Consider the following 17,516-nt stretch of genomic DNA (forward strand, 5'->3'; position numbering starts at 1 on the left):
GTATCATACCATAAAAGCAAATATTAAACAACCACCACCACCCCCATACAGGCACAAAAAACTTTGGCAGAACACTAATATAAACAACACTTTAGTCTATCAAATGCCTGGAGAAAAAAGATAAGTCTTTACCTGGCGCCGAAAAGATGTCTATGAAGGCTCCAGGTGGACCTTGCTGCGGAGCATATTCCACAGATAGGGAGCCACAAATGAAAAGGTCCTGTAACTGTCTTCACACACTCAGTTGCCAGCCCAAATGCCATGATTTGTCCTTACTATGTTATCCTCCACCATGCACACTGGCACACATTTGGGAGTGTGTGTGTCCCTTCTAGCAGTAAGTAGAGAAAATACCACACTGCTGAACAGTAGCCCTGTTGGTATTTTTCAACAACATGATACTTTATTTCAGCGTGCTTCTGTGGAAATGATTCCTTGCACATGTACTGGTTTGCTTTGCTGGTTTGCATGCAAAATTACACTTTTCGTTTTTCTTCCTTTCCAGTTTCCAAATAATATGCTTGTGTGTAACATAAGTTAATACTTTTGCAACTTTTGCACACTTATCATCATGGATAGACTGAGCCTTGTATGCAGGCAAGTGTGTGTATACAGCCATTCTGTGTATAAGCTCAGAGAAATGCTGCAATTTGGCACTGGACACAACCTTCAGTTATGTATACAACTGGAGGTGCCCTGGGCTCCTACTGGGAGGAAGGGTGGGATAAAAATCAAATAATAAATAAACAAACAAATAAATAAAATAAAAGCAAGCTTCTAGTCCCCACTGTTGAGAAGAATTTTTAGTAATGTGTGGTGAAATACCAGACCTCCGGTGAGTTTCTGAATAATGTTTCCAGTTGACAGGGGATTTCAGTGCCCTGCATACTAGTTCCTTGCCTCTTTAGTAGCAGAAGTGGTGTAAATTTATACAAAATAGTAAACATTACAGAATGAATTGTGTAAAATAAGCAAAATCTGCTGTATATGTGCAATTTGTACAGTTTGCAGAGTTGCACACCACAGAACTTACTTCACTGGTGCAGATAACACACAGCTCTGCTGTTGATCCTTAGGACTATTTCACACATTGCGTAGCCAACAAACCTGGGTTTGCAGCTGAGCATACTTGCCACAGGGAGACCAGAACCAAACTCAGTAGCACTTGCAAGATTGTACATATAGGATTCCCTGTGTCTGCAAACATGTGTTTGTTGCATGTACACTTCACCTTTTTTTTAGGTGAACACTTTTCTAAAAACCATAGATGCCCCTTTCCACAGTGTAATGCGTGATGCATCCTTGCAACTGCCTTGCCCATTGCAAGCAGGTCTTCTGCACAGTTCAGCAAGCTGCTTGCTTTAGTTATTTGGGAGCAGCATCATGCAAAGACTCCCAACTGTAGAGCAACACGAGGAACTGAGCATGCAAGAGAGAGAGAGAGAGAGAGCTGCTGTCATCTGCTGTGACAGAGGAAAGCTTATGGCTTTATAGGAAAATGAGCGTCTGCTTGCTACATTTTCCCTTTCCCTCTTTTTTTTTTAATCACTAACTAATCCCTGCTCTCTAGGTATTAAACATAGCCGGCGGCAGTTTAGACAAGCTGCCAGCAGCAACACTAAACAAAGCAGAGAGACTGACCTGGATGACAACTTTAAGTGTGGAAGCTTCCACTATCTGGGTACAGATCACGGAGCTTGGATCTTGGGGTTGCTTGTATACCTCTCCCATGGTCAAGATCATCGGAACGGCCAGCAGGAATGAGGCAACCCAGATGCAGCTGATGAATTTTTTGGTCCTGCTTCTGGACATGATGCTCTTGGCTTTGAAGGGGTGGCAGATGGCCATGTACCTTTCGACACTGAGGCTGGCAATGTTGAGGGCCGTGGCATAAGTGCAGGCGTCCCTCAGGAAGTAGTAGCCCTTGCAGATGTCATTGCCAAAAGCCCAGGGGTGATGCACCCAGATGAAGTTGTACAGTTCAATGGGCATGCAGAGGAGGAAAATGAGCAGGTCAGAGAATGCCAGGCTGGCCAGGTGGTAATGGACCGTGCTCTGCAGATTCTGCAGGGACTTTTTCTGCACCAGGGTGTAGGCGGTGATAGAGTTGCCGATGGTCCCCACCAAGAAGAGCACCAAGTAGATGATGGTGACCATGACTTTGGAGTAGATGTCCGTGTTCACATCGAGATTCTCCTCATCGGGCATCTTGGACTCAGGCTCTGAACTGTTGGAGACATTCCCGGATGAAGGCAGCACATAGTTGGTGGGAAGCAAGTAAAATTGACCCATAAGGTATTCCAGCTGGTACAGCGAAGAAGTTGTGTTAAGGTGCATGTTGATTCTCCTTGCAGAAGACAAGGCTTCCTTGAACGTTGCTGAGGATGCTTGCCTTAAAGATGCTCTTGAGTCCCAACGGGTACCGAGCTTCGAGGGAGGCTGCCTGCCAACAGTAGCTTGTACGGAGGGTGTGACTGGTGCCCGTCGCCGCCAAGCAGGGCGAGTGCAAAAACGCAAAGTGGAAACTTGTCTCGTTTTTTAATGTGATGGAGAGGAGGAGCCTGCTTGACAAGCGTTTCTCTCTCTGTGTGTGCATAAGAGAGAGAGGAAAGGAAGAGCAGTTTGAAGCAGCCTGGTGCCGAGGCAGCTCCAAAAAAAGCGTGCGGCAGTTTTCAGTTGTCAGTCCAGTGTGAGAGCAGCAAGCAGCTCCTGTGTCTTTCCTTCTGACTCTCCTCTCCTCCCATCCCTTTCTTTTTGTGTGTGCCTCATTCTTTAGGCTCCTGCACTCTCCAGATGTGAATAGCGCTAATGTGGTTTAGCAGGATAATAATCTCTTTCTCTCTCCCTTTCATTCCCCAAGATGAGTGAGCGAGACAGCGGGCAAGTGAGAGACTCGGCTGTTCCTCCTGTTGTGTGTACATTACATGAGTAACGACGGAGGAGAAATTTCATTTTGTTCACACTTCTCGAAACAATACGCAGACAGAAGCACAGATATCCTTGGCAATTTGCACTTCTCTGAATTTTGCAATGCGCTCCCCCAACCAATGTGTACAAAAACGAGCACGTGAAGGGAAAATGTGCACAAAAATAATATATTAGTGAAAATTGCTTGCACAAATGTGTATGTTAGTCAAAACTGCATTAAATAATGTGTTGGCAAAAATTCACACTAAAATGCTGATGAATGTTCGTGAGGATTTTTTTTTTTTAAATGTAAATTCTTGCAGAAATGTGAACTGAATTTAAGACTGGAAAAAATGAGAAACAGTGAAAGTGCTCTCCCACAAAGATTTTCCATCTGTGCCAAACGTCTGAATATAGAAGAAAAATCTACTTTACAGTTTTCCTTCATGTGTCAGTGTTTGCAAAGTGTTCAGGTAAATGAATTCCATAAGGAGTTGGATATATTTTTGAAGGCTTTCTTGAGACTGGGACATCACTGAGGTTTGGAAAGGTCTCCCATCCCTGGTGTTTTGTCCACAAGGAATGAAGCAGTGGAACAGGATCGCAGATGGTAGGGAGTTAACCATCTCCAATATCTGGCCCGCCAGATGTTGTTGGACTCCAACCCCCATCGCCACCAACTAGCCTGGCCAATGGTCAGGGATGATGGGAGTTGTAGCCCAGCAACATCTGAAAGGCCACAGATTCCCCATTCCTGCTCTAGCAGATGAATTTGTCACACTTCTTGTCTGGTGGATCACCGTATTGCTCTATCCTTGAACTGGGTGAGCTCAAGACATTTTGCTGCCCAAGGTGAAGGACAAGATGGTGCCTCACCTATCCTATGCACAAACACTGACTAACAGGGCTGGCACCAGGCATGATTAGGTCCTTGGGCACCAGCCTGCCCTGGGCCTGCAGCACCGCCCCATGCATCCCACCTACCTCTCATGTTATCTCATATGAATGATGTGCATGCATAGCACACATGCCTGCCAACAACCAAGATGCCAGCAGGGGTGTCAGCCCCTTAGGGAAGTCCCCACTGTTGTCTTGGTTGATGGCAGGCATGTGCACACAGGGCACATGGCATTCACAGGGATGAGAGACGTAGGCAGGACATGTGTGTGGGCTTATTGAAGCCCATGCTGTCTGTATTGGGAGGTGCCTGGGAGTTCCCTCTCTGTGATCCACAGCAGGGTCGGGTGCCGCCACTACTGTAGATCATGGAATGGGAGTGCTACCCTCCCATCCTAAGGAGGGGCCCTCTAGGGGCCCTTATGGGCCACACAGGCCTTCGGCCGGGGCCTGACCTGGCCACCCTCTGGCACCGGCCCTGCTGACCAGACTGGTAGTTGATTCTTACTTTTGCTCTGGTGATAGAACAGAGTTCTCCATGGCACCAGAAGGCATCAGGCTAACTTAGGGACAAAGTGGCACTCAGGGTTGTATTCAACTAAGTCCTACTTGGAGTTAGGGACAGGGAAGAAATTCAATTCAGTTTGCATTTAAAGCTAAATCTATCAAATCCACACTTTCAAAAACAATATGAAACGCAGCCATCCTTCAAAGTTCACACTTCTCTGAATCTCGCAGCATAGGTCTCCAACCAAGCAATGTGTTTTACAAAAATGCATACATTAGGGGGAAATGTATATAAAAATAATATATTGGTAAAGATAATATACATCAATGCATTACATAAGACATTTCTTGCAAAAATGAGTAGGAAAAAACTGCATAAATATGTGTTTATTAGGCAAAATTCCCACTAAAATGCTGAAGAATTTTCATGAGGATTTTTTTTTTAAAAAAAGAAACCACAAATTTCTGCAGAAATGTGAAGAACTAAAATTAAGTTTAGAAAAATGAGAGAATGGGAGAAGTGGAATCAATAGATTCTTCCATGCCTAGTCAGAGCAGACCCACTGAAATTAATGAACCTACATTAGTCATATCTATTAACCTGAATGGGTCTACTGTGAATAGGACACATTGAATACCACCTCAAAGCTCTGTTTGCTGCCCATTTGTGATCATTGCCTCATGACAATGCCAGCTCTGGCCAAGAGCTAGTGCAATGGTCTCGCTAAGAGACTGCACTGTGAACTGAGATGTACTGAGTTCAAATCTTGCATCAACCATGAACGCAATAAACAACTTTAGATAAGCCTCTGTTCTCTCTTCCTCATCCCACCTCTTCATCTGCAACATGGGGGACAATAACCCTGCTTTCTATTGTAGAGTTGCTGTAAGGACAGCTCTGATAATGCACCGGAGGTGCTTTGAAGGGCCATAGGAATGCCACATATTGCACACATTATTGTGTCAAATTGATGAGTGCCTCTAGAAGTTCAGAAGTTATCCTTAAATTACAAGAGAGGCATGTGAACTGGTGAGGTGACATAAGATGACATAGGACAGAAAGCACGACCTACCTCCAGTTTTAATCTCATGGGCAGAAACATTTCCATGGAGAATTTTCCAAATCTCGCTCACTCACTCACTCTCTCATTCTCACTCTCACTCTGTGTGTGTGCGTGCATAAATTTTGTCCCACTGGCCTCTGCTTTTCATGAGGGAAATATCAGTGAAAGATATGTGGGTGGGCGGGTGGATGGGCAGAGACTTACCATTGGCAGTATCTGGCATAGGTAGAGATGGAGAAGAAATTCTGTCCAGTTCACAGTTTAATGCAAATCTCCATAATTTGCAGTTCCTGAAACAATATGCGAAACAAAATGCAGCTATTCTTTGAGACTGAAAGTACTGGCCATGTGTAGCCTTGAGAAGAGAAGACTGAGGGATATGACAGCACTCTTTAAGTACTTGAAAGGCTGCAACACAGAATAGGGCCAGGATCTCTTCTTGATCGTCCCAGAATGCAGGACATGGAATAATCGGCTCAAGTTGCAGAAAGCCAGATTTCGACTGAACTTCAGGAAAAAACATCCTAACTGTTAGAGTGGTATGACAATGGAACCAATGACCTAGGGAAGTGGTGGGCTCTCCAACACTGGAGGCATTTGAGAGGCAGCTGGACAGCCACCTGTCAAGTCTGCTTTAATTTGGATTCCTGCATTAAGCAGAGGATTGGGCTCAGTGGCCTTATAGGCCCCTTCCAACTCTAGAGACCTCGGGTTTGTAGTGGACAGCACAATGAAAATGTCGACCCAGTGTGCGGCAGCTGTGAAAAAGGCAAATTCCATGCTAGCGATAATTAGGAAAGGTATTGAAAATAAAACAGCCGATATCATAATGCCATTGTATAAATCTATGGTGCGGCCGCATTTGGAATACTGTGTACAGTTCTGGTCACCTCATCTCAAAAAGGATATTATAGAGTTGGAAAAGGTTCAGAAGAGGGCAACCAGAATGATCAAGGGGATGGAGCGACTCCCTTACGAGGAAAGGTTGCAGCATTTGGGGCTTTTTAGTTTAGAGAAAAGGCGGGTCAGAGGAGACATGATAGAAGTGTATAAAATTATGCATGGCATTGAGAAAGTGGATAGAGAAAAGTTCTTCTCCCTCTCTCATAATACTAGAACTCGTGGACATTCAAAGAAGCTGAATGTTGGAAGATTCAGGACAGACAAAAGGAAGTACTTCTTTACTCAGCGCATAGTTAAACTATGGAATTTGCTCCCACAAGATGCAGTAATGGCCACCAGCTTGGATGGCTTTAAAAGAAGATTAGACAAATTCATGGAGGACAGGGCTATCAATGGCTACTAGCCAGGATGGCTGTGCTCTGCCACCCTAGTCAGAGGCAGCATGCTTCTGAAAACCAGTTGCCAGAAGCCTCAGGAGGGGAGAGTGTTCTTGCACTCGGGTCCTGCTTGCAGGCTTCCCCCAGGCACCTGGTTGGCCACTGTGAGAACAGGATGCTGGACTAGATGGGCCACTGGCCTGATCCAGCAGGCTCTTCTTATGTTCTTATGTTCTTATACTATTCTATGATTATCTGATTTCCACTTCTCTGAATTTTGCACTGTAGTTTTCCAGTTAATGGAACCAATGACCTAGGGAGATGGTGGGCTCTCCAACACTGGAGGCATTCAGGAGGCAGCTGGACAGCCGCCTGTTTGGAATGCGTTAACTTGGATCCCTGCATTTGGCATGGGGTTAGACTCGATGGCCTAATAGTCTCATTCCAGCTCTACTATTCTATGATTCTATGGTAAAAATGTGTATTAAATGCATATATTCATGAAAACACCATACATAAATGTGTTAAGGAAAGTTGCTTGCAAAAATGTGTTATATTAAAAGAAATTGCTTGCAAAAAATATCTACACAAGTCAAAATTGCATACAAAAATATGGATATTAGGAGAAATGTACACTAAAGCGCTGACACATTTTCGCAAGGAGTTTTTTTAAAAAAATAACTAATTGACATATGTAGCAATCTGAATTTAAGATTGAAATAAATAGAAACTGAAATTGACACGTTCACTCATCACTAGATATAGAGTATTGAAACACTGGATATCCTCTCAGTAGCCCATTAATTCCTGGTCATTAATGCCATGACACTGAAGAACTGAGCCAGGCCACTTCGTAGAAGATGAAAGACAGGGTAGAAAGTGCTTTCATGCCCCCAAGCCATGGAAGAGTAACGTTGTTCTTGAGGAAAAGGGATGTTGAAAAAAAGAATAATTGATGCACAAAATGTAGTGATGACCACCAACTTTGATGGTTTAAAAGAGGACTAGACAAATTCACGGAGTATAAGCCTATCCATGGCTACTAACCCTGATGGCTATCTCCCCTTTCAGAGGTAGCCTGCATCTGAATATCAGTTCCTGGAAGTAAGCAAAAGCTATGGAGAAGATTAGAAATTCTTCACATTCAATCAGGATGAAAGCTGAGCAGGAAGCAGGGCGGAGTAAACCCATGGACTAAGAACAGAATGGAACAGCGGACATCGACTTGTACCTTCAATTTTATCTCAGCAAGGAAGAAAGCTTGAAACCGCCAGGCTTCGTGGTGTGATGGCAAATGATGTGGTAAGGAATCCAACGAAGAGAGGGAAGCAGACAAAGACAACAGCAGATGCTTGCTTCTGTTTCAGATGGACTGTCCCCTCTGCCATCTAGGGATGGGGGAGAAATTGGATTCAGTTGGCATTTAAAGGCATACCAATTCACCCATTCCAAAACGATATGGAAAGTGAAACACAGCCATCCTTTGGAATGCGCAATTCTCCAGGCAAGTAACATGTACAGAAATGCATATGGCAGGACAGAGGTTCCCAAACTGTGGTCCATGAGTGTCACTCAGGTGGCCTGTGGCCTGTCCACCTTAAATATTCATACTGATTTGCAATTGTGTTGTTATTGCTTCTTTTATGTCTTTCACTGCAATTTGCAATTTGAATTCCATGGAACGCAAATTGTAAAACAATGAAACACAAGATAAGAAGGAAAAGAAGCAATAAAAGTACAATTAAAAATCAAACAGCACCTAGCACAGCACATTACAATTTCTACAACAGGCAGAAAGATGATGAAGTGGTCTGCCAACACATTTTCGAGGGGTCCATGGGGGGGACATTTGGGAATCACTGTGCTAGGGTACAGTGCGCATACAAATGCATATATCAGCAAAAGTAGCATAAAAATAACGTTATATTAAGGAAAATTGCTTTCCAAAAATGGCTATTACAAGAAATTTTCACTGAAACGCTGATGAATTTTCATGGCAACTTTTTTTTTTTTTAAATCAGAAATGGATGTGGAAATGTGGAGCACTGTGAAACAGAGAGAAAGCAAATTGACATATTTGCCCATCTCTGCTCCCACCACAAGACTAATGCCAACCATCCTGGGATAAGGATTCCAGAGGAGGGGAGGAGGGAGGCCAGCAAAAATGTCACCCCTTCTATTTCAGCTAGAGTGTCCACCACAGCAGTCATAGATGTCAGAGGAAAAGTAGACTACTTTTTGGCCCAGAGGCCTTTGCACTCTCGCTTAAGCACTCTTAATGGGACATCTTGTGGTGTCTGAACTTTGTAAGACTCTCATGGTGTCAATAGCCTGCCTAACAATCAACCTTCTTGTTTATCTCTCAAAAGAAAACCATGTTAAAGCAAGTATGACAATCTGAGGGAGACTTATTCTCATCTAAAGCTTGATTCAAGTCAAGGGAAGGAAAGAACCATTTCGGTTCTCTCGGTTTCTCCTTTTTCCACTCTGAAATTCTGTTCTCCAGATTTCTGCAGCAATTTGCATTTAAAAAAAAAAATTCCTCATGAAAATTATCCAGCATTTTATTACAAATTTCTCCTAATAAAACATTTTGTAGGCTGATGTGACTAATATTACACATTTTGCATTAGTCAAAATAGCCTACAAAATGTTTTATTAGGAGAAAAATTGCACTAAAATGCTGAATAATATTCATGAGGATTTTTTTTTTACCTTAAGGTGGTGAGGGGGTTTGAGAGTGTTGAAGAAGCTGAGAGCAATGCCATCAGGAGTCTAGACCAAGAGGCTAGACTCCTAGCAGGGTCACCCAAGGGGAAATGGTCAAAGCTGAGACATCAAACTAAGACAAATCCAGACTCAGAGGAAGGCAATGGTAAACCACCCCTGAATACCTCTTACCATGAAAAACCTATGAACAGAGTATCCAAAATGCAACACGAGATAGTGCTGGAAGATGAGACCCTCAGGTCAGATGGCACTCATAACTGGATGACCGAATGTAAAATGGTTAAAGATAGAAGGAAAGCAAAAGCAAAAGGAGACAGAAACATGGCCAGAACCCTAAATGCAATAATACAGCAACTAGTATGTAGGGACAAAGAGAACTATTACAATAGTTATTGTAAAGAAATAGGACAAAAAAGGTAAATCAAGAGCCCTATTCCAAAAGATTAGAGAAATTAAAGGGAAATTTAAACCAAGAATAGGGATGTTGAATAATCAACAGGGAAACACACTGACTGACCGAGATGAAACAAAAGGAAGATGGAAGCAATACCCTGAAGAATTATATAAAAGAGATGCCAGGATCCAGGGCTGGCTCTAGGCATGCCGGGGCCCTTGGTCTCCAGCCTGCCCTGGGCCCCGGCACACGCTGCCACAAATTGCACCACCCGCCTATTCCTTCGCTCCACCTATCTTTCTGTCCTGTGTGATGCAGCTGCTCGCACAGCGCTGCCCTTAACCAAGATGGGGACCAACGTTTCCCTAAGGGGCTGAAGCCTCCACCGCCATTTTGGTTGATGTCATACATGTGTGCTATGCGCATGCAGGTCTGCCATCAACCAAGATGGTGGCGGACACAGCAGCCTCTTAGGGAAACCTCAGCTGCCATCTTGGTTAAGGGCAATGCTGTGCACACAGCCACAACACACAGGAAAGGTAGGCAGAGCGACGGAACAGACGGACGGTGCTATCTGTGGCAGCGATTCTGCCGTGGATCGTGGAAGGGGAGTGCTACTCTTCCACCCTAAAGAGGGGGCCTTCAGGGGCCCCTCTGGGCCATGGCAGCCTAGGCCAGGGCCCAACCTTGCTGCCCATTAGAGCCAGCCCTGCCAGGATGACACATTCATTCACAGAGGAACCGTATGATGAAGAACCAGACATTTGAGAATGTGAGGTGAAAGCAGCTCTTAAAATACTTGGAAGAAATAAATGACCAGGAACAGATGGCATACCAGTCGAGTTGCTACAAGCTACTGAGGCCGAATCTGTCCAGATTTTGGGGAAAAAATGTCAAAAAATATGGACAGCTAAACACTGGTTCACAGACTGAAAGGATTCAATATACATCCCAATTCCTGGGCTCTTGCTAGGAGGAAGGGTGGGAGATAAACCAAATAATAAATAAATAAATCAATTCCAAAGAAAGGGGATCATAGGGAATGTAGTAATTATCGAACTATTTTCTTAATATCCCATGCAAGTAAATTAATGCTCAAGATGCAACAACAAAGGCTCTTACCATATATGGAGTGAGAAATGCCAGACGTCGAAGCTGGATTTAGAAAGGGAAGGGGTACCAGAGATCGTACCACAAACATATGTTGGATAATGGAACGGACCAAGGAATTTCAGAAGAAAATCACCCTGTGCTTTATAGATAACAGCAAAGCCTTTGATTGTGTAGACCATGAAAAACTATGGAATGCTTTAAAAGAAATGGGAATGCCACAGCATCTAATTGTTCTGGTGCGCAACCTATACTCTGGACAAGAGGCTACTTTAAGGTCAGAATATGGAGAAACCGATTGGTTCCCAATTGGAAAGGGTGTGAGACAGGGGTGTATTTTATCACCCTATTTGTTTACTCTAAATGCAGAACATATCATACGGAAAGTGGGATTGGACCAAGATGAAGGAGGTGTGAAAATTGGAGGGAGAAATATCAATAATTTAAGATATGCAGACAATACCATACTCTTAGCAGAAACCAGTAATGATTTGAAACAAATGCTGATGAAAGTTCAAGAGGAAAGCACAAAAGCAGGACTACAGCTGAACATCAAGAAGACTAAAGTAATGACAACAGAAGATTTATGTAACTTTACAGTTGACAATGAGGACATTGAACTTATCAAGAATGATCAATACCTTGGCAACCAAAATGGAGACAATAGTCAAGAAATTAGAAGAAAGCTAGGACTAGGGAGGGCAGCTATGAGAGGACTTGAAAAGGTCCTCAAATGCAAAGATGTATCACTGAACACTAAAGTCAGGATCCTTCAGACCATGGTATTTCCAATCGCTATGTATGGATGTGAAAATTGGACAGTGAAAAAAGCGAATAAGAGAAAAATCAACTCATTTGAAATGCGGTGGTGGAGGAGAGCTTTGCGGATACCATGGACTGCAAAAAAGACAAATAATTGGGTGTTAGAACAAATTAAACCAGAACTATCATTAGAAGCTAAAATGATGAAACTGAGGTTAGCATACTTCGGACACATTATGAGAAGACCTGATTCACTAGAAAAGACAATAATGCTGGGAAAACCAGAAGGGAGTAGAAAAAGAGGAAGGCCAAACAAGAGATGGATTGATTCCATAAAGGAAGCCACAGACCTGAACTTACAAGATCTGAGAAGGGTGGTTTACAAGAGATGCTTTTGGAGGTTGCTGATTCATAGGGTCGCCATAAGTCATAATCAACTTGAAGGCACATAACAACAACAATTCATTTAAAAAAACAAAGACAAAGACAAAAAAGTGGTTTAAAACATAAAGGAACACAGAACAAACCATTAAAAAAAATAAAATTAGAAATCAACTAACTATTATAGACAGATATTGTCTTAATTGCCTCAATTGTCTCCAAAGCCTGGTGACAGGTGTTTAAAAATCAGAATAGAAAGTGCTTGCTGAATCTCTGTTGGCAGAGCATTCCACAGGATTGGGTTGATAACACAAAAGGCTTGAGTTCTTGTTGTTGTCAGATGAGCCTTGCCAGCTTGGAGGATGACCAATGATGTTCTGGCAGATTTATTTTATTGTCATCTTAAAAAGTAGACACACCACAATCTGAATTCTTCCCATGCCTTTTTCAGATCTGTAGCCTCTACAGCATTCACTTGTAATTGTGTCTAATGGAGCTTTTCATATTGATTGGCAGATTTGTCTTTCAGAGCAGGAAGACATTGTAACAGGAAAAGCGAAACCTTTGATTCAGAAATATCAAAGGTCTTTCCTCCAATATATCCTTTAAACCACATAGATGCATTGTAAACAATCCTGAGAAAACAAAATAAAAAATTTAAAAATCCTTTATTTAATCCTGGCTCCAACCTAAATTCTTTATATTTGTTTCTAACTTCTGCGGCCTTTGTACTCAGCTTGACTGTTTGGGTGCATTTGTGCCAGGAGCTTTCTTTTAAAAAAAATCAGTGTAATGGAGAGAAAGCACAACCCCAAATGTTACACTGATTGAAAATCTTTTAGGAAAATATCACCGGAAAGACCTTTCCTATGAACAGGGTTTTAAATAAAGATTCACTTGAAACCTTAAGGGGAAAGCTTACCAAATGTCAGGAAAACTTATTTTTGTTAATGCCCTTATGTACCACAACCTGGAACATTTTATTCCAGTTAATGCAACTGTACTTTAATTTCCCTTGGCTGGATAACTTCAAGGGATTTAGAAGCCTTTAGTTGTAAAGTAACTCTGGAGAGACATACTTCGTTTTTCGTGGAAGCAACTGCCAGAAACACTCTTGGACAAATGTCCCCAATGCATGATGCCCTCAACTGATTTATGGTTGCTCAAGTAAATTAATAGCATACACCCCGTTTTCTTTTGTTACTCCAATTGCTGCAGCAGATCTGCTGGCCTCGGGCTTTAAATTAACTTAGGATGTTGTCTGGCTCCAGAGAGCACCAAGGTGCCTGTACAAATGGTCAAGGCGGTAATTACATTCTTGGCTGCGCTGCCATTTCCCTGCTTACAAATAGCTCCTCTGGTAAGAGAGGTGTAAAAAATTAAAGGGTTCCGATGTTCTGTATTACGTAATGTATTGTTATGGTTCAAGGGGAAGTTTAAAACACAAGCATTTGCGAGAGCACAGATGCATGCTTGCGCAGGTGCACACATACTCTGTGTGGCAAATGCAATGAATGGAAACAGATTTCCCCCCAAACCAGTTTCAGATGTAGACTTGCAATTTTGCCATTTCAGAACTTCTCTAAATAAATAGACTTATGTGGGTAACACCAAGAGTCAATACTGAATTTTGCCTAAAAGCAAAATTTCACAGGGAATTTGTACAGGTGAAATATTCAAGGAATTTTGAGAAAGGGAAGAAAAATACACTACCAAGGTTTATTGTGCCTTTTTTTTAATGTGCCTTACCTGTGAACTGCAGAAAATTATACAGCCACCTTGTATACTATAGTCAGCATGGATTTTCCACATTCTGCAATGTTAAATTGAAAATACCCCCATGCCATTCTGATGCTTCCCATAAACTCATTTCAAAACAAAACCTTACAAAATTTAGAGTCCTGAACTCAGAAATGCTTGCTTAACAACCCTGTAAATTTTCATGGTGATACACAAAACAGTCAGAGATAATCAAGAGTTCAAAGCGTAAAAACAGAGAGAGAAAAACGCAGACCCTTTTGGCCTTTTTTCTCTGAGTTCTCATAATCTGTTGAAATTCATTAAAAATCAGCTGTGTTCACAGAGTACCTGTAATCCTATTACAGACCTTGCCCCATAATCTGGCCTTCATCTTTTGCAGTTTAAAAGTTAAAAAAAAATCTGGCTGATTTTGAATTAATTTAAGAAAATTTGCATTGAACTGAATGATAATGTCAGGCATGCTCAGTAAGAACCAACTGTCTGCGTTCTAAAAGCCAGACTCCCAGCTATTGGGCTTCCCTAATCAGCTGGCCACACCTACACCAGACTTTGATTTCATGTGAGACAATCCTGGCTTCCCCCAGAGAATCCCGGGAAGTGTAGTTTGTGAAGGGTGCTGAGAGGAGACTCCTATTCCCATGACAGAGCTCCAGTGGCCAGAATGGTTCAAGAGTGAGCCACTCTGATTGTAGCTCTGTGAGGGGAACAGGGCATCTCCTAGAAACTCTCAGCACCCTTCACTAACTACACTTCACAGGATTCTTTGGGAGAAGCCATGACTGTGTAAAGTGAAATTGAGCTTGCTGTCGGCTGGGCTGAGAAACAACGGGAGACCTGTTTACATTCCCAACATTGCTGCCAACATTTGGAGATTTGCCTTAACAACACTGTTCCATCTCCATAATATAGAGTTCCAAAGTAAAAACAAACACAACTTTTAACCAATTGCTGGAGGCGGAGGGTCATTTTCGTCCAGAAATTTAAGGCAAACCTATGTCTTGGTCTTTGGAAGTTTTCTAAAATTTGTAAAAGTTAACGTTTGAAGCCAGGGTTAACATGGGCACACAAACATATGGCAGCATGAGCTGAGCTATTCTAGCATACCTGTGGAAGCTTGGCGCTCTTTTTCTTTTTCTGGATGTGAAAATTGGACAGTGGAAAAAGCGAATAAGAGAAAAATCAACTCATTTGAAATGTGGTGGTGGAGGAGAGCTTTGCGGATACCATGGACCACAAAAAAGACAAATAATTGAGTGACAGAACAAATTAAACCAGAACTATCACTAGAAGCTAAAATGATGAAATTGAGGTTAGCATACTTTGGACACATAATGAGAAGACAGGATTCACTAGAAAAGATAATAATGCTTGGAAAAACAGAAGAAAGTAGAAAAAGGCCAAACAAGAGATGAATTGATTCCATAAAGGAAGCCACAGACCTGAACTTACAAGATCTGAACAGGGTGGTTCATGACAGAGGCTCTTGGAGGTCACTGATTCATAGGGTCACCATAGGTCGTAGTTGACTTGGAGGCACATAACAACAACAATAGTGAATGCACCAGGGGAGCAGGAGACCCGACCTCCTCTCGGAGATATTGTACTGCCCTACAAATTTGTCGTATTACTGAATATAAATGCAGGAAGAACTCAGTAGCAGAGGAACTGCTTTGCATGCAGAAGCTCCCAGGTTCAATCCTCAGCATCTCCAGGTAGACCCCTGCCTGAAATTCTGGACAGCTGCTGCCAGTCAGTGTAAACAATACTGAGCAAGGTGGACCAATGGTCTGACTCAGTATAAGGTAGCTTCCTCTGTTCATGGGTTGTTAAACTGTGTATCGTTTCTGCTTCTCAACAGCACTGGGTGTTCTGTTGGCAATCCAAGGCTGATAAAGCTAGTGGAGTTGTGTGCAAATGGCCTTTCGAAATTCTTCACCCTATTTGTGTCCAGAGAAATGGGGGGGGGGATTGTCACAAGATTTCTCCAGGAGGAGGAGAAATTATCTAACAGGTTTTATTTTTTAGATGGGACTCACCATTCCAATGACAGTAGCTCAGCGTCTTTCTTCCATCAAGGTTATTTTGTGTTGTGATGGCAGCCTGGCCACCATTTTGAATCCTATGCAATGCCCTGGACTAAGGCTACATTCCCACCATACATTTATTCCACTATTATTTCACTTTAAGCAGTAATGGCTTCCCCCAAAGAATCCTGGGAAGTGTAGTTTGTGAAGGGTGCTGAAAGTTGTTAGGAGACCCCTTATTCTCCTCACAGAGCTACAATTCCCTGATTGGTTTAATGGTCAATGTGATGTTCCTATATTACTGTATATATGGTAAGTGTTGGTTGTTTAGAAAATACATGGTAAGTAGTGAAAGAGGAGGGGGAGTGAATGGGCAGTAGAATGCTAGATGATTGGCTGAATGTTTAAAATGGCTGAATGTATAAAAGGAAGAGTGTGAGTGGAATCGGGGGGGAGAAGAGAACTGAGTGGGTTGCTTGGTGGGGTTTGAGAGAGTTGTTTTGCCAGGAGAGAGTGAAGAAGGAGGGAGGTGGAGTTCGGATTAGTATTGAGTAAAACCATATGCTTATGTGCCTTAAGAAGAAATCTTGTTAATCTTGTTAGCTTTGTTATCTTTAATAAATACTTAATTTGGTTTACCAAAGGCCTGATCCTTGACTGGGGTTTCACAGACCAGAAAGGAGGGTAAGGTAATGACCAAGGCTGAAGGGGAACTGTAACAAATGGTGGCAGCGGTGAAGAGAATAACAATACAGTATTCAGAGTCTCTGGGAATACTAGTATTAGGACATTACTGGTGGTTGCCTAGCAGGGGGATCTGTTGAGATCTGTGCTAGAGCAGGGAGAGAAACAATAAAAAAGGACAGTCCGGACTGGTGGAGTCCCTGGTGGTGCCTAGTGACAGGCAGTAGCCACGCGCAGGTAGGAACCTGACAGGGAGAGCCAGGGAAGGGCGTCACACGTGGTGGTAGCGGTGGGATACGAACACAGGAGAATACGTCACAGGTGTTGGCTGTAGTAGTGAGATACGAATACTGGAGAATCCCTAACAGTGGTGTGGCAAACAGAAATAAAAAAACAAGATTACTTGTGAGAGTGACTGGCAAAGAGTGTGTGGCAAAGAGTGAGTGACCATGGCTGAATACATAAAAATGAAAAGAAAGGAGCTGGTGGAGAAGTGCATAACATTCAATTTACCTCACGAGGGTAAAGGGGTAGATGAATTGAGGGTAGGATTTATAGGATTTGCAACTGCCCAGCAAAAACAACCTGTCAGGGAAGCGACCCCAGAAGGATACTCAAGCAATCCCGCTTATATAGAGTATTTGAGAGAAAAGTTAAGATGGGAACATGAGTTGGAAACTGAGAGATTTATTTATTTATTTATTTATTTATTGTATTTATATACCACCCCATAGCCGAAGCTCTCTGGGTGGTTTACAGTAACTAAAATCATTAAAAACAAATATACAAATTTAAAATACATCTTTTAAAAACAATTTAAAACTCAATTTAAAAATTTAAAACAATTAAAAAAAAAATCCTTATCTATTTTCTCCTCCACCACTAGCTCCATTCCAACTACCAACTTAAAATTCCATAAGGGCTATGCTCCCCAACAAATGAAATCCTAAAACCAAACCAAAAACTTTTCCCCACGCAGAGTGCGTCCGCCTGCCTAGGATGCTGATGGAGCAAA

The 17,516-nt window shown here is 42.5% G+C and overlaps 1 protein-coding gene across 1 annotated transcript in view; it reads right to left on the reverse strand.

The window, feature by feature from the left end:
- The window catches only part of NTSR1 (neurotensin receptor 1), a 161,188-nt gene extending 158,596 nt beyond the window's left edge, over positions 1 to 2,592 (reverse strand). The window contains exon 1 of the mRNA XM_061630259.1: positions 1,642 to 2,592. Within this exon, the coding sequence (XP_061486243.1) occupies positions 1,642 to 2,337 (696 nt within the window). The 5' untranslated portion in view covers positions 2,338 to 2,592. The remainder of the gene's footprint in view (positions 1 to 1,641) is intronic.
- Between the last annotated feature and the right edge of the window lie 14,924 nt (positions 2,593 to 17,516).

Source organism: Rhineura floridana, chromosome 6 (assembly GCF_030035675.1).
Source record: "Rhineura floridana isolate rRhiFlo1 chromosome 6, rRhiFlo1.hap2, whole genome shotgun sequence".
NCBI lineage: Eukaryota > Metazoa > Chordata > Lepidosauria > Squamata > Rhineuridae > Rhineura > Rhineura floridana.